This window comes from Anarrhichthys ocellatus, unplaced genomic scaffold (genome assembly GCF_004355925.1).
Source record: "Anarrhichthys ocellatus isolate YVR2014 unplaced genomic scaffold, GSC_Weel_1.0 scaffold40, whole genome shotgun sequence".
Taxonomy (NCBI): Eukaryota; Metazoa; Chordata; class Actinopteri; order Perciformes; family Anarhichadidae; genus Anarrhichthys; species Anarrhichthys ocellatus.
Window position 1 is genome coordinate 145,481 of NW_022280070.1, and position 21,437 is coordinate 166,917.

General features: G+C 42.3%; 1 protein-coding gene across 1 annotated transcript; it reads left to right on the top strand.

Annotated features, from left to right (window-relative positions):
• The first annotated feature begins 14,008 nt into the window (after positions 1–14,008).
• LOC116394501 (extracellular serine/threonine protein kinase FAM20C-like) lies at positions 14,009–20,938 on the top strand. Its single transcript, XM_031867627.1, has 10 exons — positions 14,009–14,547; positions 14,841–15,019; positions 17,357–17,435; positions 17,636–17,728; positions 18,023–18,138; positions 18,714–18,894; positions 19,780–19,889; positions 20,152–20,233; positions 20,395–20,454; positions 20,689–20,938. The coding sequence occupies exons 1-10, from the start codon at positions 14,009–14,011 to the stop codon at positions 20,936–20,938; spliced, it is 1,689 nt and encodes a 562-aa protein (XP_031723487.1).
• Positions 20,939–21,437: the final 499 nt, after the last annotated feature.

Sequence of the window (21,437 nt, forward strand, 5' to 3'; positions counted from 1 at the left end):
CAGTGACTCTATTGTGTCTGAGAACTACACATCTAGATGTGTAAAAATGTGTTCTTTTTCAGGAGCCATGCATATTATAAAGGCATAATGGGTTCAAGACCTCACATTCAGTGAAAGTCTAAAATGGACAGCACACTACAATGAGAACACATGAAGCACACGGTAGGCTACAGAGACAATATTCTGCATATAAACAGTGACTGTATGTGTATTTATTGTTTATGCAGTCATTCATTCAAGACATAGCCTAATAGAAACTGTCAGACAAAAACTATTTCAACAAATAGTTTGACATTTTTTGAAAATACTCTTTTTCACTTTCTTGCTGAGCGCTTCAGTGAAAAGCCGGTTAGCTTAGCTTAGCCGGTTAGCTTAGCTTAGCACCTCAAGCGCATGTTCGGGCTGAGAGTGACCAGTTAAAATGGTCACTCATTAAACCGAAACACCTCTATGGCTGATATGTAAGCTATTAAATGTGGTGACTACCACTGAACAGATATAGAAAATGCTTGTCTGTGTAGCTTAATCTCTCGTTGATGCAACGTTACACGCTAGGTTTCTCCAGCAATACATGTATATATTGGGCCACTAAGTACTGGGCCACTTGCTGATATATTCTACCCACTAGCACAAGGATCTGGAAAGTCAGTTTGTTTTGGTTGCGTTAGCAATCTTTAAGTGGGTAATGCCCTTGCACAGCTTGACAGGCTATTGCTCTCTGCTGTACTTACGTTGCCAAACTACAGGTGCCCAATTATGTACGTCATCATTGTTGACAAACAGCCTATATCCTCTCCGCGCATACTTATTTTAATCTTCGAACACAGCCAGGCTAGCTGTTTCCCTCTATTTCCAGTCGTTATGCTAAGCTAAGCTAACTGGCTGCTTTAGCCAAAGCCTTATATCTAAAGGAAAAGATATGAGAATAGTATCAGACTTCTCACCTAAGTCATGGCAAGAAAGCGATTAGGGGTATTCCCCAAAATGTTGGACTATCCCTTTAAAAATGTTTATCTTGCATACCACCAAATCATATAAGCTTAGAAAACCTGCAGGTCTATTTTACTGAATCCTACAGGTACCTTATAGTATCCCTTCATGCCAAGTGCTCAATCTCCATGTCTCCATTTTGTATATATTAAAAAAGACATTTTCAATTCTCCCTCTGCAATTATTCTCCCCACCTCTCTATCATCCTTCATTCTCACCTCCCCCTCTCCGCCTCCCAGTGGACCCGACGTCCTCTTTTGCTCTTTGTCGACTGTCGCCTGCTCTTTACTCAGTCCCTGCATTCCTCATGTCCCATTTCTTCTGCCAAAATATCCTGCACCAGTCTACTGACAAAAACAAAAGAGAGACACAATCGTATCCTCTTGACTTTGCAAGGTTGCTGTCACAAAAGTGTCATTTTAACAGATATTTGGGGAAATTGGAGAGAGCAAGCATACAAGAGATTTGTAAAAACGCATCTGTATGAGTAGAGACCAAATACATTTATATATACCTCAACACCTCAAGACATAAATCATGCAAGACGTTTTTGATTTTCTCTTGGGCCTGTGGCTACAAACACAATATGATTTGAAAAAACCATTACGTGGCTAATAGTGAAACGCCACGAACACGATGCCAGGCTACTACAGCAATATCTGCAATTCCAAATTAGAATGAGTCAATCTATTCAACTGTTCCAGTGGATAAGATGCAACTGAGCGTTGCTTGTTCATGCACTCCTCACTTTTGCTAACGGACTTACAACTTAAGTCCATCACCGGCTCTGCTGCTCGTGCACGAGAGTCACACTCAGCCCACTGGTGTCACACAATTTAGATCTTAACCTTGTCAAAATCCCCTTAATCTCGTTACCGGGTTGGTGAAGCCTGCTGTGTGTGAGAAACTGATGTGAGCAGAATTTTAACCCCTTGAATGCTGACATTACAAGTTTTACTGTCATGTTTTTATTGGGTGAAATATGAAACTGTCTCGTTTACATCTACATACATGTTGTGATGGATCTACCTGTTGAGGCTGAAGAGGTTAAAACTTGTTCCAATACAAAAGGCATTCAAGTTGCATGGCTGTAGAGCATCTTTTTGACATATCTGAACAGTGTTCACATTATGCAATATGCAACAGGCTTACAGGCTTTTTTGTTGTTTTTGCTTCATGTCTCCCACCTGCTATGGTGCTGTGGCTCTAACAGAATTACCTGCCACCGCTGGCTTGTAACTGCTCATGGCAGCCTGTTGAGTGTTAATGCATTTCTCTGCGCTCTCAACGCTTCTCTGAGGCAGCAAGCGGCACGGAGACGTGGGAGGAGACACAAATTCAATGTGTGATTCGTACGCATGAATTCAAATCTCTTCTCAGATTATTCTATTCAGTTTTAGCGCCTCAAACAAAGATATAGGAATTGGCATCTTTGTATTTCTCACTTAACAGCCTGCAGCTCCGTTGGAGGACGCTCTGATCCCGGCTGTAGCAGGGGTTAAACCTCTCTGACCACCAGGCTGACCACCTTCAACACATATTACGCACAGCCATGGGAGGATATTCCCTGCTGGATTATCAATCCCGATATAATCCATATTGTTCCATCTAGGAATGGACAGATTGTAATCCCATGTAATCCATGAATCGGGTGGACCATCAAACGGAGAGTTTGCCTCATACTAAATGATCTCTGGCAGTCCATTAGTCCACAGATTATTATGTCGCTGAAAGGGCTGTCCTTGCTGTCCTTGATTGTTAAAGTGTGTGTTCAAGCTTCCTTGACGTTGGATTAGAGACCAGATGGGTTGGCTCTTCTCTGGGTATGGGGGATTTTATCACTCAAAGCTATGTAAATGAAACTCACTGGGTTTTAAATGCTCAATAAGATATATGCTGCTTATTCATTGGAAATCAAATACTGGTATATTAAATCTTTTAAAAATGTACTCTTCCTGTGTACATGTACAGGATTCAATTCATACCACAACGGCTTGAGTTACTGTACAATTTCTACAACACACAGTGATGTCACCGGGTACTGGAGGACACCTATACGTAGCAGCAAAGTGAGGAGTGAAACCACTGGAGCTCAGCAGAAACAAGGCTTTCAGGGGGTGTTAACTTACTCTTTAAAGTTGTGGTCCTCAAGATTTTAGCCATTGTTGATTTGGTGACACCCGTGGTTACTGCTGGTTAACAACAAGTGTGAAAATCAATACTGAATCACATGCATCATCCCACGTCTTTTTCCACAAAGTTCATTTGAATCCTGCACAGGAATGGCGGACTCCGCCAGAGGTAAATACAGAATGTAAATACTTTGAATGTTCATTGTTAAAAATCTGACGGCTTGTAACTTTAATATTTGGGTTATTGGTTTTCACACCAAGCGGAGGCTCTTTGGCACTTTGCGGTCAACATGATAACTCCCTTCTAAAAAATCCTTAAATCCACCCACTCATCACTTTCCCTTTTGAACCAGAGCAGGTAATCCACCTACTCAGCCTCCACATGGCGGTGTACCAGAATCATTACACTTCATACACCCACACACACCCACACACACACACACAGACACACACACACACACACACACACAGACACACACGGTCCAAAATCCCCACTGAGGCTCCATCTGGACAGGAACACGCTTTGCTCATCCTCCGTCTTTGTCTCCCACTTTGCATCTCATATCCCTCCCTCCCACCCTCGCTGATCCTGCCTGGTTTCATACAATATTCTTTCAAGTGAAGGTAGGTGGCCTTGTGTAACTCCCTGGACAAGGCAAAGCTGTAATAAAAAAGAACGTCAATGGTTTAGCTTCCTCTGAGGCCGCTTGTGTTAAAAATGTATACACTCGTGGTACAGGAGAACTTCACCCCAAAGGGCATATTTGGTGATAAATAAACCAGAGGTTCTGGTTATTTGGTGTGATGTGGCTTTGTTTCACGGGATGATGCCGTATATTGGTAAAAAATAATATTCCAGCAGTCTTGACTCACCTGTGGCTGTGTAAGCCATGTTTCTCAGTCAGTATTTTGTTGGATTTTGGAAAAAAAAGCTTCAGTTCACACGTTTTCCCACGGTCCATGAGTGAACATGTTTTGGGTGACAATACTGCTGCATGAATAAATATTGTGAATGCATTTTCATTTCGTTAATAATCTTATTTTGTCATTAGAACTGAATTAGGTAGTGCATGCAACACCTGGAACCATTTCCGTTTTACATAACTTCCAAAAAACTAGTGTAGGTTACACACAGTATGAACATTCAAATTGGTCTTTGTTATTATGACGACGTGGGACACATTAGGTTGCAAAAAGACTGAACAACTAACATATAATGTCATTATATTTATTCATCGATAATTTATTAAAGTTTATATTAAACAACAGCTATTCCCTCTACACTCATTTACACACTAACACATATGCAGTCTTTCTGATACAAATGTTGCATAGTGGCAACCTCATTCTGCATACTGTAAACCTGCTTCATCAAAACATTAGTTAGAATGTTTTTGATATGTTTAATAAGTAGACAACATCTGGATCCCTTATTTCCACACTAATCTCATCCTGACGTCTCCCTCCAAATCTCCCTCCTTCACTTCCTCTCGGTGTCTAATTACATCTCTGAAGCATTCTCAACCTTTTTGTCTCTCACCTCTTCCAATTCCTCTGTGCTGGGTTGAAGAGATGCATGGTAATTATTGAAGCACAGTTCAGTTCAGAGAGGGCTTTGGCTATGTGTGTGTATGTGTGTGTGTGTGTGTGTGTGTGTGGGTGTGGGGGTGTGTGTGCGCGTGCATGTGTAAGGCTGTGCAAACGCAGCGTGCTTGGTTCTTGGTCATGGCTGTCCCATTGTGTCTTCATTCATCTATGAATCCTAACAATCATAACAATCGTTGACACGCACACAAAGAATAAGGAGGAACAAAAAGGGAAGTTGAAACTATTAACAGTAAATCAAATCTGTTTGTTAGCCTGTCTTTATAAGTGCACTATCATTAGAACATAAAAATGAGCATGTATGCAGTAGACTGCCATCAAGCTGTTAGCTGTGTATGCAAACAACACAGTGATCAGTGTACACGAGCAGCTAACGAGAACTAAAACATAGAAATGTGTTGTGCACTCTGTCACCCTCCAATCTTCCTGCTGCATTTCAACGTGCAGCATGTGTTCGTCTGGATAGACTGCTCAAAAAGGCACTTGTCTTTGTGTTTTGTCCTCCAAATATTTCCTGAGCGAGCACACACTCGTGTCCTCGGAGGGCTTTTCATGCAATCTGCTGGAAATCAATTTTCTGCTGGGGAGAAAGATACTCACACACACACACGCACACGCACACACATACACCTACACACAATTTACAGTCTTGGATTTTTGCTGACAACCTTATCTTGAGAAAACCAAGGTCTCTCTCTCTCTCTCTCTCTCTCTCTCTCTCTCTCTCTCTCTCTCTCTCTCTCTCTCTCTCTTGCTCTCCCTCTCCCTCTCCATGTATCCCCTCAGCTCTCTCTCCTCTCCAGTATTTAAAAACGGCAGTCAGGAAAATAAACCAACACCCCACGTCTTCAGTCTGACTGCATGAGTAATGGATCCTCCAAATTCCCCACGCAATCACTGAATAAAACTCATCAATTAAGAACCACGAGCGTGTATCAGCAGCACGACGGTGGCGCAGCTCTCTGAGTCACTCCTGCTAATGTGTGTTTCTTTCTGTCTCTCTCCCTCCACACGTTGTAAAGTTGAAAAAGCTGTCATCACATTTCTGCGACGGTATTCAAGGTGAGGTGTAGTAAACAACCCCGGCTGACTGTTGTGTGAAGTAGAAAAGAGTCATTACCAGCGTGGGATGCTGTGTCCCAGTGTCACTATCCTCTGTGTCGTGCTGCTGTAAGCCATCCACCTCAAAGTCATACGTGCTGCTTCATCACGAACCACCTGATGCTGATGTTTGTAAGCTGTGATGACCTCTGACCTCTCTGTGGAATTAATCTCAACACAACCCACAGCACTCTGCTGGGAAACAAGCCCCCCAGGACCAGAGCTCGGCTGTGTATCCGTCTTGACATTAAGTGACATTTGAGACAGAATGCAATAGAAGGAAACAGATGCAGCACTTGGAGCAGCTGTAATGGCACTAATCTAATACAGCAGGTTCAGTCAAGCATGGCACAGTTAGCATGTGAGCTGGTTAGCTGAGGCACACGGGCAGACTGACGCCATGAAAAGCACCTGTAAAGATAGAACAGCACAGATCTAAGCGAAAGGTGCATTCATATTTAGTTTGTGATTGGGCATTATGAAGAGGATGAATTTAAAATCAGGCAAGAACAATAAAACTGTCAGACAGTAATAGCAACAAAATACCAGGAATAAAAATGATTAACAAGACAACAGCATGAATACAAGAATATAGAGTGTATAAAACATTTCATGAAATTAAAGCAAGGTATTTAATCCCAGAATCAATAACACAGATAGATAGATACAATATACTTTATTCATCCCGGAAGGGGAAATTTGTTCACTACAACAGCAAAAAATAAGCAATCAAAGTGACAGAGTAAAAAAAATATTATGTATAAAAAATGCACAATATATACAATAAAATAACAGATATAACAATAATATATGGGACAATACAATAAAAACTGTTTCAATATAACTTTTCAGAAGCAGTTTAATACGTCACAGCACTGCCGGCTGCCAACTAAATGTTTTCTACTGTGATTTAAGCTTTATTTGAAGAATGATCTGTTGTTTAAGTTCAGATGCATTAACAACAGAAAGTGTGTGTTACAAACTGGGGTGAAAGAGTTTGAGAGGTGCTAGGTCACTAGGTGCTAACAGACAGGTTATCATTCCCACAAGCCCCCCTTCATCAAAGTACCCCTTTAACCAAACATAGAACGTGCTGACTCACAAACAGTTGGGCTGTGATGAGACTATATTATGACTCAGCTAATATACCAATCCTGAAAACTGGTCTAGGGTAATAGGGTCATTGTTTGCATTTTTACCATCAATGACCATTTAACTTGTGCACAGTGGAACTATCCAGCAGTCGTGTTGTGTGATAAAGAGTATAGGATGGGGGGCCTGTGTGATAGTCCTCTCTCAGCGGGCCTCTCCCTCCAGCAGCCTGGTGGGCGGAGTCAGGTCGTCAGGTAGATTCAGCTCACCTGGTCTGGCTGCAACACTATGAAAGCTGCTGGTCAGTCTTTCCTTCTCTGCCCGCTGGCTTGGTTTTATCATGTTTTGTAAAACATGTTTTTTTTCAAAAAAAAAAAGTTTTTTTACTGTTGTGTAACTTTCATTGAGACTGACGGGGTCGAAAGTAAAAATGTCAACATACGTTAAAAGTCAAATAACACCAAATAATAACACCTGGTATTGATAGAACACACACGTGAACAAAAGCTTATCTGAAAAGTGTTACTTTCATATCGCCTCTCCACATTTGGCTTAGTGAAAACTATAGAACGTATACACTAATATTAAAATATGTAGGCCTCCCCGTACAGGAACATATGTACTGACCCAACACCTTATAAATGATTCAAACAGGTATTTCAGCATCACGGCTGGCTAGCTTATGAATTCACCATATTTGTGTGGAGTGCTGCTTATCAGCCACAACCATCCCACGTTACTGTATCACACACTTACACACGCACACAAGACGTATCTTGTCAAAATTGTAGGTAAATGAACAGTCTGAATGTAATTTGTGTGCTGTGTCTTAGTCCAAAGTCATGCTGGGGTTGTACTCTTTCATTCTTCTTCTTTCTATCTGCCCTTCTTTCCTAAATGCCCCACACATGCACATACACAACACAGGTCCACAGCCGATGAATGATTGTCCCATGTGTGGAGACGCTTGATTAGATTATCCCACAAGCTGTCACCTTTTGAAATGTGTGACCGGAGAGAGAGAGATGTACACGAGGTTCTGAAAGATGGATGGAGTGAAGAAACGTATAGACCATGGGAAAGATTAAAATGACTCTACTAGGAATACAAGAGGGCTGGCTTGCAGAGGCAAATGTATATGATTTACTACTTGTATAAGTGTTTTGTGAGTTATGCAGTGTGTGTGTTCACAGAGGAGTAACTATGTCACCCTAATATAAACTGTGTGTATCTTACACATTGTTTCTCTAACTGTAGTTTGTATTCCATGCAAGTTCTCTCCTCACAGTCTTCACATCTCTCTCTCCTCACCACCATTTGCAATTGTTCCTCTTTGCCTTTATTTGTTCCTCTCACCTGTTACGTTCCATCACGTCTGTCTAACCCTCTTTTCTTTCTCTTTCGTCTCCCACTTATTTCAATCCCAGACGCCCTCACTTCTCTCCTCCCTCTCTCTCTCCCGAGATGAAATATTCATGCCCATACTGCGATAGCAGCAGCAGCAGTAGGAGCAGTAGGAGCCACAGGAGTCAATGCTTTCAAAGACTTCAGGCCTTTCAGAGAAAGAGAGAGAGAGAGGTTGTGGGGGAGGACTAGAGGAAGTGGGAGGAAAACGAGCGAGGAGGTGGAGGCGGAAGAGAGCAGGTGAGAGAAAGGGATGGAGAGATGAGCTGTGATGGAGTGAGAATGGAAGAGGAGGAGGAAGAGGGAGATAAGTGAAAGACCACTGAGCCCCTCCATCACATCAAACACCAGGAAACACGTGATGAAACGCTCCTTATGCATTTCTCTCTTTCCCACACACACACACCTACATTTTTACACACAGACACACACACACACACACACACACACACTTGCAGACACCTACTGTAGGTTAAACACAAAGAGAAAGAAAACCACCGAGATACGGCGCCTCCAGCCCTTCAAACATCAGCCGACACATGATTAAACACAACGCTGTCTTTGTATTCCACACTCGCACGCGCCAAAAAAGAACTAACACCCTTGAGTGCTCGCTCATAAGGCTGTTTAAGCAATTTTTACATCCAGGCACAAACGCGCACAAACGACATGTTCAGGATAGAACACACACACACACACACACACACACACACTCGCTCTCTAAACAAGCATAATGCATGCAGACACGTGCACATTAGAGCCTCCGAGGCTTTCGTCGGTCGACCCGCCACATGATCCGATAGGCCCTCTGCGGCTCGTTCGCCCTCTAATGTGGCAGATGTGATCTTAAATTCACTTTGTCTTTTATCCTGAGTTTGCACATCAGGGTCGCCGTCCGCCTGCTAGCTGGTTAAAGCACCCGCACGCTCCAATTAGGCGCCAAAATTCTGGGTTGTTTCCAAGCAACCTACATTAAGCTGCAATTGCTGTGAGGGAAACAAGGCTTCAAAGCTTTTAAAGGATGTTTTTCGCTGTTTGAATGCAAGTGTCTGAGTATGTTTGATGTGTGTGTGTGTGTGTGTGTGTGTGTGTGTGTGTGTGTGTGTGTGTGTGTGTGTGTGTGATCAGAGCACTGAGATAGCAGATTCACTGGATGTACAGTAGGATTGTGCCTTCATTGATCCTTCCTGTTGTTGAGCAGCTGACCCCAAAGTGACGTCGGATCTCCCTCTGGAGGAAGAAACCGGTAAAGAGACGGCGACCATTACATAACGCTACAGTTCATCATACTGTATATCTCACACTGATGCACTATGTGAGCTCTCATTATGCCAGTGCCCTATGTAACCCTATGTCATCCTCTCAGGCATCAGTTGTCAGTATTACAGACCAACTGTTGATGCCTGTCACTTAGCTGAGGCCTCTTAAATGCTCTGTGCTGGCACTGCTCATCCTCCTCATAGTCAAAAGGTGACTGTGACATATTCCCTCCATTACCTTTTTATTTTGGGTCAATCCTCTCACAGCCCTGCTACTCACTAATTCATAACAGTCCACAGCTGGAAATAGTCCCCAGCAAGTACACTATTTACTCCAATTTGTGCGAACTTAGCTGAAATCTACAGTGCCCCAGCTGATTTGGGGAATCATTATTTTCCAAAGATGAAACTATTTGTAACGTGTTTTGACAGATTTAGATCTGCAGTAGGAACCAGTGGGTTTGGGGCTTAGAGACAGAGTAGGGAAACCATGTAAGTGTTGACAGAAAGACGAACACACCAGTTGGTTTTGGTGGTTTCATGGGATTTCTCGACATTAAAAGAAGTATGTAACATGTGATATGCCTGCCTCAGCTTCACAGATGATACACGGCGGACATCACCCACTTCAGAAGCCTGATGTGTGATTACACGGAGACTATATCCATGTTTTAAACAGTCTCTGGACTCACCAAGCATGGCTGTAGTCTTGTACTATTGTACATCACTGCCTAATATCATACGATATTATACAACATACAGTACACACAATATGCAAAGCTCAATACAACATCCAAATACATTGATTTACTGTATTGAACAATGACACCACAGTGACATATCAGACCCTGAGTTTAATGAATCATAACCCTAAACTATATCGTCCCAGTTACACTATTCCGATTTATAATTGCAAGGGTAATATCAATCATGATGAATAATTAAGATAAATTGCTGATGTCATGCATTTAGATTTATCCAAATTTGCTGTATTTTATTACCTCACTTGTGACATTCAACAGTTGTTTACATGTAATGAAACTCTTTCTGAGGCTGCATACAATACCACAGCATATTGCCCCAGTTTTGAAAAACATCAGCCTGCTCTACTGGGACCTGCTGCAGCATACATAATGCATTCTCTCTTGAAGCGAAGCTAGCTAATTAACAGGAACATATAGTTGGTTAATTAGCAGTATGCCAAACAACCCTCAGAGGACAGACAGCACTGAATGTCAGAGAGAAGGATTTAAAGTCATAGCAGGAGGTATAACGGATGATTTATGATAAAAGAGGCGAGGGAGAAAAGAAGAGGGGACAGGTTGTCTCAAAGAGATGAATATTTGATTTAATCTGTGCTCTTTTAGAATATGAATTCATTACTCTGCATGTTTCTCTGTGTGAACTTTAATGCGATCCAGCTCACTGCTTTTGACATCAGCTACATTTTCATTGAGTAGAGTCGTTGAGACTATCAAAGAATTAATGAATTTACAAAATGAACACAAACCACAGAGAGAGTCCTTTTCAAAAGTCAATACCAGAGGTAGAAATCATTTACCTGAGATCAGAGAAGGAGGCTACACAACACGAGACTGAAGGAGAACAAAATGGGGACAAGAAAGGAATCGTTTGACATTTTGGGAAATACTTATTTGCTCTCTTACTGGGATTTACATCAGAAGATTGACACCACACTCATGTCTGTACTGTAAACATGAAGCTACTATGAGAACTAACAAGTTAGCTTAGCTTAGCATAACGAATAAAAACCAGAGGGAAACCACTAGCCTTCATGGTATTTAGGCCTTTGTGCTAACCTTGTGCTCACACTAGATTAAGAATCTGAATCAATCAAGTACATTTGCCCTTACAAGGAATTTGGCTTGATGATTGGTGCATAACAATAAACAATAGTTTAAGACATATTTTAAAAATAAAAATATGAAAATTTACAATAGAATAAACTCTGTCAATGAAGTTAACATGTTAAAATGAGTCAGTTATGAAAGTGTAATGTGTATATTTGAAGTGAGGAGTTGTGCAGGGATGTAAGAGAGTCAGTGGGGGTCTCGCACTAAATTAGCTCCTTTATTTGTGACATAATTGTAGCAGTTTGTAACCAAGTGAAACCAGATACAAGCAGTGTTTAGCTCCATGAAATTTGTTGAATCAATTGTTTTAGTGTTTGATTATATTTTGATGTGACTGCCTGCGGTGGTGAATTTGCAGCCAATCTACAAAAGTGCTGTTAGGTGAATTGTGTTTGCTTTGGAAAGAGCCTGGCATGCTGTCTTTATTCTAAGCTAAGCTAACCAGTTGCTAACAGTATACCTTCATGTCAAACATCGTCTAACTCTTGGCTTGCTAAGAATATTTCCCAAAATATCAAACTGTTGCTTTAAAAATAGGACGTTAAAGGTGAAATTTAAAGTTATTTGTCAGCACTTTTTTTCCCAGGGCTTTTTACTACATTGACCCTACACCTGTGCTGAGATTACTCTTATGAGTCAATGATACTGTGTCAGCCCTTTGCACACTGCTGTGTAGCACCGCCATGATCACCCACCCTGCATTGATCCAGGCAGACTGTTTGGCACTGTATTGTGATTCCCTTCCTCTTAACTGTGGGTCACGTCGACACAGGTCACTGCAACCGCAACATGCCAGTCCTCCTACTGCTGTTTGGATTGCAGTGGCTGCACAATAAAGCTCTTCCTGGGAAAGATCAGGACAAAAAAAGGGGGTAGAAATGTCACCAAACTCTGAATATCTAACTCATTAACAGAGGAGAGAGGAGCAGAATAGAGAGGGGGAGAAGAAGAAAAGGCGTTGAATGAGAGAGATGTAAGTAATTCCTCCAGCCTGATGGTCCACACGGACCAGTGAGTTGTTCACTAATGTATTGATTTTCTTAATGATCTTTTCTTTCTTTAGAGGATTTGATGAGGATTTTTTTTCTTCTTTCTTTGCTTAATCTGTGCAGTGTGATGTGTGAATGTGTCTGTCTGACCATGTAAATAAATCAGTGGAGAGTTAAATCCTCTAAATGTTTGCTCCTGAGTGCGTGTGTGTGTGTGTGTTTGCCTTTGGTACAGGGTGGGGAGAGTTTAGCAGAGAATAACAGCCCACTAACACATAATATGATGTATGTGTAAAGTAAAGATGATAAAGTGAAGGGCAACTACTAACAGCTGCAGTTATAGATTCATTACGGGGATCCATTCTTGTGGAGTTACCCCTAGAAATAGTCTACCTCCAGTTTACTGAGGAATAAAGGATGCAGAATTGAACTTGACACTTGTGTTCCTAAACGTCCCATGACGTCTCCATTAGCCTATGTTTAAACTGAGGGGGCATAGCAGGTGTTTAAGTGCTGCTGAATTTCTTTAAAAGTGGGATGTAATTGTGGCAGCGTGGGAGCTGCGTTTCAAGTTTTTGCCATGCTAGCAGCAAAGATCAGTGTCTGTCTGTTGGTTGGTTGGTCGGTCTAACCACCACTTTGGTCCACACTGAAATAGCTCAACAACTATTGGATTGACGTGAATATATCTCACCGACATTCATGGTCCCCAGAGGATGAATATGACTGACTTCAACTTTTCATCTGACGCCAGCGTGATGTGCACATCGAGATGTATTCGATGGTTTGTCATGACATGTGGTAACTTGCTGGCATTAAGAGTGCCCTCTTGAATGGATGTAAAAAAGTTTGGTGATCCTTTAACTTTCATGTAGCGTCATTATGAAGTCATTTGTTTATGACCGAATACCTGAAAACTTGCGACATTCCCAACAGCCTCAGCTGTTATTTGTATGAAATAAATGTTAGCATGCTAAGGCCCTGTTCAGGCAATGAGCATTTTGCAGGTGGAAAACACGAGGCACCTGATCAAACAGAGCGGTTTTTTTCAGCTTGCTGCGTCTTTTACAAAAAAATGTTTCTTGGCAACAGGTGTTAGCTCAACAGAAACCAGGAACTTTTCAACACTCATGTAAAACGTGAGGCACTCAGCAAAACAAAAAGCTGCTATAACCTGCTCTGTCTGATCAGGGCCTCACTGAGTGTGCTAACATTATACATGCTAAACATGTTAGCACGTTAGCATGCTGAAGCAGTAAGCTCAAGTTCAGTCTCACAGTGCTGCTAGCATGGCTCTGTTCCGCTTACCAAATGTGTCTGAAACTTCTTTTTAAAGGTGGCAAATCATCAATTGGAATTTACTTTTAAACTGCTGCCTTTGAGAGCAATTTAGTTACTTCAAAGTGGTAATTTTATTATTCTGTCCACTCCTGTATGTCTGTGTGAGTGGAATGCAATGACCAGAAAATGTTTCATCATGATCACGATTGAAGGGTTGGCAGGGCTTCATGGTCTGTTTGGGTTTTAAATATCTCTCTGTTGTTGCCTCTCTTTTCTCCAGCATGATAAAACAGAACCTGGGTCCATCCACTCGCTCCATCTATCTGGGTCTGGCATGCCTGTCCCTTGCTCTCCACCTCCTTCTGGCATTTTTTTGTCTCTCTGTCCTCCAGACAGCCTGTGTCCTTCCCACCTCCTCCTCTTCCTCCATTCCAACTAGAACAGATACTCAGCACAGTCAGTCCATCTCCCACTCCTCCTCCTCTTCTTCAGCTGCCTCCTCCTCCTCACAAAAACTGCCAACGATCCCCCAGAGTGAAGAGCATCACAAACTGAATGCCAACACCTTCCACCATAAAAAGAACCACTCATTCAGCGATCCCACTGAGAGGGAAAAGGAAATGATTGGAGCTGGAAAAAGTCAAAAGGTCAAGGGTCGTCCTAAGCTGGAGGAGCTGTTCAAGCACCCGCTGTACAACCTGCCGCATCCGGAGCTGCAAGACGATGATTGGCTGCTGAGGGTGAAGACAAATGAACATGCGAGGGATAGAGGAAGTGAGGAAGAAGAGAGGGAAGACGCCATCGATGATGACAGTCAGTGGTAAGGGAAACTAGATCTATGTCCTCTAGATTATTAACATTAGTTCTGAATGTACTTCACACGGATGAGGAGGATGAGGTACAATAAAATATTGTGGTCCTATAGTTTCATGAAAAAGATAACTGGGGATATTCATTTTGACATCTCTTATTTCACCCGTGCAGCTTATTTCATATCTCAAAGTCAACCTGAAACAAACTCTCTGGACTTCAGCTCGACTGAGCCTTTCATTGACCAGTTCTTTATTTATTTAAGTCTTTAGTTATTTATCACCACCTCTTCCTCTCCTGAAGGCAGAGTGACAGCGAGGAGGAAGGCTACGACAAAGTCTCTTGGACGAGGGATGTGGAGACCCACCCTCCCTGGCTACGGTTCCACCTGGGCATCTCTCGCCGGGAGCTGTACGACAGGAAGGATCCCAATCTGGCCCAGCTGACTCACTATTTGGCAACGCAACGTGTCCTCGGTGCTGGTGAGCAAATGGGAGGCGGTGGGAGATAACAGGTTAGGGGACAGAGAGAAGGAAAGACAGAGCCTGGGGAAGCCACCAGAAACAAAGGAGACACGTTAGAGGAGGGAGCATTAGAGGAGGGAGCGTTAGAGGAGGGAGCGTTAGAGGAAGGAGCGTTAGAGGAGGGTGCGTTAGAGGAGGGAGCGTTAGAGGAGGGAGCGTTAGAGGAGGGAGCGTTAGAGGAGGGAGCGTTAGAGGAGGGTGCGTTAGAGGAGGGTGCACAGGGAAGAAGGTTAAGGATCACCAGGGATTTCAATACTCTCCCTTTCATCTGTCTCTTCCTAGAAATAGTCCCTGAAGTGTCAGCCACACACAATTTCTTCTCACTGGCACACAACATACTGAAGACATGATTCTAACCACAACCTGTAAAACCCACTCACATGAAAGCATTTGATTTAGGCGTTAACATATTAAAGATCTGGATCTGTATTCTGCACCATATTTAGGGGATGAAGGTGTTTACTGAGAGACCAGATATTAGTTTGAAGTGGTGTCTAGTTTGCTAGATTTGAATATGCATGCCAGTTAAATTTCACAAACTGTTGCTTTTTTAATTTTTACGTCTCATGTTTATCATAGTTTTACGTGTTATGTTGTCTAGTCAGGTTCAAGGCTGCACAGATAAAACACAGCACTTCACTCTGAAGCTCAACATTACTCAATACATCAACCTTTGACTTAGAAACTAATCTTCAAACTGGGAATTGTCCTTCAAGTGCTACGGTTTCATTTCAGTGCCATCATTCACATTCCTCTTGACAAAATTACAAAGTCACAAGAACGCTGTTTTCTCCTTTTGACTCGAATCCCTTCATGCAAACAATCTACTGTGTGAAAGCCCGAGGCAGCACAGTATTCACCAAAGTTCTCCGGCAAACTGTGCCAAAGTTCATATTTAGAACAGTGGAGATTACATTTTTAGAAACACTCATTCAAAACAAAGTTACACAATGTGAGATGACAGATCTTTAGGTGCTCACATTGGTGCTTTTTTCCAAAATACTTTTCCGGCACATTTACACAGAATGAACGACTGAACCCAGGAGGGTTCAGCGCGCTGTTTGATGACCCACAAATCCATTTGAAGAAGGTGGAAAAGCAAACATAGAGGAGGCATGTATTGTGTGAAGAAAAAGCTTGCAACGGTAAATATTTGTTGAGGCCGAGTTTGTGCTGTCGGTGTGGTGGATTGCAGTATGTTATACTGGACTAAACCAGGATTTTTATATAACTTAAAACAACAACATACATACTACAAAGTGAGGGCTAAGAAAAAAAGTGATTCATAAAAAACAGATCATCTATTTTTTGTATATATATAATCCTCCCACAAATTTAGATTATCTCAACACTCACACACACGCAAACACACTGACCCGAGTACCACACACACAAACAAACAAACGCAGGCACAGGACTTTCCTTGCATCAACACACACTCATTTTGTGTGTACTCCTCTCAGACACCCTGTTCCCGTCTTCAGCACGCCGCACAATAAATAATGCATTGAGATCTGTGCCACACGCTGCAGATTAAACACTAATCTCAGCTACAGGCTGATTTGTTTGGACTGCATCATCTCTAATGTTTAACTCTCGCCACAGTGTACATACCTTCTAAACATTGGAGTTCAGATGAATTCCCTTTCATCAGACTTATAAACAGGTATTGTGATTCAATAGGAGAGGATTTCAGTTCTATCTCAGGATTTCTATCTTTTGAATAATTTACTGGACTTGCTCCTACAAGCAAAGCGTGCCAACAACCAACGCAGTCTCTTCTTCTCAATGTCTTGGGCCGTAACATTCATTTCACCGCCCGGTTGTGTGACGTGAGGGTGAGGTGGCTCATGCTCTTTTTTGGGGGGATGAAAGACCTCGGTGTCCAATTTAATTTTGAAATTTCCATTTAGTTGCCAAAAAAGAGTTGAAATCATTTGAAAACTAGTTGATGATCCACTGACGTCCTCGTTTATGTGTTGGTAAACATTCACCAAAGAGACCATCCAGATGACAATTCATAGTTTTTTACATCAATGATGCATTATGGGGGCATACAACTGATTTGATCAATTTCGCTGAAAATTGTATCTAGGTCTTACTGCAGTATTGTACCTAATGGAGGGACTGGTGGCAGTTGTTGTTTTAAGGCCACCATGTGGAGAAACAGGTGTACTGCACTGCATTGAGCGTGCAGTGCAGTCCTCATGTGACCCAATGTGCAGCAATCTATCATCTAATGTTCCAGTGTGTGATGGTTCTACTATTAATATGCACTTCATGCATATCTTTCAGTTCAGAAGACAGGAGGCACCCAGCTCAAACTGCTCATATCGTTCCCAAACTACGGACAAGTTCTGCTGAAACCCATGAGGTAAGAGGCCGCGGTCCTGATGCTGACTAACTGAAAAACATCAACGACTGACAGTGTGTTTGTGTTGCTCCGGTTCAGTTATGCTGCCTGCAGAATCACAACTCGAGGTCACATAAAACAACACAGCAGAGCATCACCCCACTGTTACACGTCTCGTCCGCATACGGCCTCGTGAAATCCTGCTTCTTTTTGTCTCACAGACAATCCAGAGACGCAGAGACGGACATAAACCTCTTCTACTTCTCCGACTTTGAAAGACACAACGCAGAGATCGCTGCCTTTCACCTCGACAGGTACAGAGCCTATATAACCACTCGACCCATCACTGGAATTACATCTTCATGAAGCTGCTTTCAGCTTGTAGCATTGAACAGCATAACAGGGCTTTACTGAAGGATGAAGGGATCAGATTTTGGAGGTTAAAGGTCATATCTCAAGAATTGATATGCTAAGTATGACACTTGAACACTAATAGCATAAATATGATGAAGTGAAGACATTTTGGAAGAAACTTGAATGGTTGGCGGAGGCAAAACAACCGTAAGGCACAAATTCTAGCTTGTGTATCTTTTTTGTTTCTTTTTCAGATTGTTGGGCTTCAACAGGATCCCTCCAGTAGTTGGCCGACTCATCAATGTCACCTCAGACGTCAGAGAGATTACCACTGACAAAAAGATTTCTAGGACCTTCTTCACTTCCCCTGGTACGTGTGAGCGTTTTATTATTATCATGTATTTAGCTTTTAACCAGGTCCCATTGAGATCAAAGATCTATTTTACAACGGAGACTTATTGGCCAAAAGAGCAGCAGTTTGAACAATCAACACAAGAACACGCAGGTTTGAGAGGGTTAAAATTGATCAGATGACACATTTTGCACCCAGACATCCTGGACTCACAGATTTCACCGCAGCTTTACACTCAGGGTACATTCAGGGTTACTATAGGTCAGTCTGAAGGTTGCTCCATGATGGTGCAGAACATCTAAAAGCTTTCTTTACCAATTCAGTTCTGAGTTTGGAAACAAAACGTCCTGCGAATGAAGGTTGTAATTTCCTAAAAATTCAAATTTGAAAGAGAATACATATAGGTAGGAATTTTACCAAGAATAGCTTTGTTAAGAAGAACATACCAGTGCCATACAGCAGGCTAATTCACTTTTGAGTATAAAACACAGCGGTGAGTGAGAGATCAACAGTTTGTGATGAATCTCTGAGGCCCCATGATACAAGATATCCAGCATGTGAAGACCACTAAACTCTGGCTCTCGTCCCTCCAGCGGGGAACGTGTGTTTCTACGGCCAGTGTGAGTACTACTGCTCATCGGAGCACCCGGTGTGCGGTCGTCCGCATGAGCTGGAGGTCTCCCTGGCTGCCATGCTGCCTGACCTCGCCCTAGCTCCCCGCAGGTCCTGGAGGTCACCGTGGAGACGCTCCTACAGCCGCATCAAGCTAGCACAGTGGGTCCACTAACATTTGATACTTTTATCTGAAGTTATCAGGTCATCACTGTGTCATAATGTTCACAGGACGTGTATTATAAAAGATTGATTTGAACAGAAAAAAAGCTCTTTATCCACCTGTTTACTTTTATACATTTGGTTGTGGGCAGAACATTGGAAACACCTCCGTCTTAATATCTTGTTATGAATGTTATAAATTGTAATGTTTCTACTTTGTTGCTGTTGGATTTGACAGTTGAGATGATGTTGAATCGTGAGTCTTCACTGCCCCCCGGTGCTCCAAAGGAAGAAGTGCAACATTAAAATTGTGGTTTACACACCGTCAGCGTAATTAATATAGATGTCAGCAATATTACTGATTATGCACATAATTATTACAAACAGTAAGAGGCCAGTAGTTTGTTACACACTCCTGTGCAGTGGAATGCTGTTGGAGGCCCATCTGCACATTATAATAACAATGTGAACTCATTTGTTCCTGGAGCTCATGTGACACTATGGTTTTGAGGCCCTCGACCACAACAAAGTAATAGTGATATAAAAACTTCACTGTGCCAAATTTACATTATGGGTCAAACAAATGTTGTCGGCGGTTGCAGCATCTGTCCGAGGTGCTCACACTGATTTGATTTAATTGATTTGTCAACTGTCATAGTGTTATTGTGTTCATCCTAACTAAGATTAACTTGAGTCCGGTCTCACAAAGGTTAAATAAACTCCATAAAGTGGAAGTTTGGATAGTTAGCATGGGCGGCATTAGCCACCATGGCTAAGCAGATTTTAAAAAGTCAAAAAGTCCTTTAAATGGTAAAAAGTTTAAACTTAAAATGTGTTTCCCATCAGTATCCATTGTCTTCTTCTAACCTGCCCTGCTGTTCTCAGGTGGGAGAAGGACCCGGCCTACTGTGACGCAGTGAAACAGAGGCCTCCTTACAACCACGGCACCAGACTGGTGGATTTCATAGACATGGCTGTGCTGGACTTCCTCATGGGTCAGTCTCTCCGTTTTCAACTTGACCCGGTAGTCGGTCGGTTTGCAACATACACGGGCTCACAGGCACTAACCGCTTTGTCCTCCTTTAACAGAGGGGTAAATGTGGGGTGAAAAAAAGGGAAAATAAATTAGTCAACAAGAATATTATCGCCCAGGTAATTGGACTCAGGCTGTTGTCATGAATTTTCATATGACGTTATTAACTCTACAAAAATGTAGCCAAAAAAGCCTAAATGAAGGTGAATGTCTTTCATTCAAAGGTAACATGGACAGACATCACTATGAGACGTTTGAGAAATTTGGCAACGAGACTTTTCTGCTGCACCTGGATAACGGACGGGCGTGAGTATGAACATCTGCTACTGACTCACCTCAGCTCAGGCTGTTGATGATGTTATAGTGGAAACAACATGCGTATAATATAACGCATATCTGACAGCCAAATAATTAAAGTGACACTATATTAATACCTTTTTTTTAAATGAAATAAATATGTTTTCCAGGTTTGGGCGTCACTCTCGGGACGAGCCGTCTATTCTTGTTCCTTTGCAACAGTGTTGCAGGTAAAACTAAACAAAAACATGTCTCATCACACTTAAAACTAAGGATGGGGGAAATAAATTGTAAGACACTTGAGTAGGCCTCATTCAAGAGCTGATAAAGTTGGAAAGTGTAGTACAGACATGATTTGACTGAGTACATATAGACACATAGACAAATTAAAAGGAACACTCAATGCTATGGCCACTGCAGTTGTCTATATTTATGTTGGTCTTGCTCTCCACCCACATTTGTAGGATCCGTCGCTCCACCTTACTCCGCTTGCGCCTCTTGTCCCTCCCTGGCTTCCGTCTGAGTGATGTCATGCGGGAGTCGCTGCTCCAGGATCCTCTGGCAGCCGTCGCCCCGCTCCTCTCCGAACCTCACCTCTCTGCTTTGGACCGACGCCTCGCATTCGTCCTGCAGGTGGTGGAGGCCTGTCAGCAACAACAACACGCAGATGTCATTTACAACGACTTGGAAGGATACGAGCCACAGCCTGACTGAGGGTGGGGGGGGGGGGGATGACAAATAAACAATAAATGAGTGTCTCATACTGAAGTCTATTTCACTTATCAGATCATTTCATTTTGCAGGTTTTTGCAAAGATATCACAAGCAGTATTTCACAAGAGGGATGCGACAACACAGAGAAAAGTTTTACACAATAAACATGTTATTTTTCTCTTGTCCCCTATCATCTGGGGGCCCTCAGAATGTAGTAGGGGCCCTACTGATAAAGAATGCACAGGATGAAAGTGAGTGAGATTAAAGCATACAAATTGGATGTGTGTGGAAAGTTAGTGTGACTCCCTCCTGTTCTGATGAGCACCATATTCATTTGTTTGTTTGTAAATAAAAAAAGACCAAAACATATGAATAAAAGAGGATCAGGGAGGATTCAGTTAATATTGTCTCTGCAGTGGAGGACGCCCCCTGCTGCCAACTTGCCAACAAAATAAAAAATACTTTTACTTTCTAAACGTCACCGACCGATGGGCGGAACA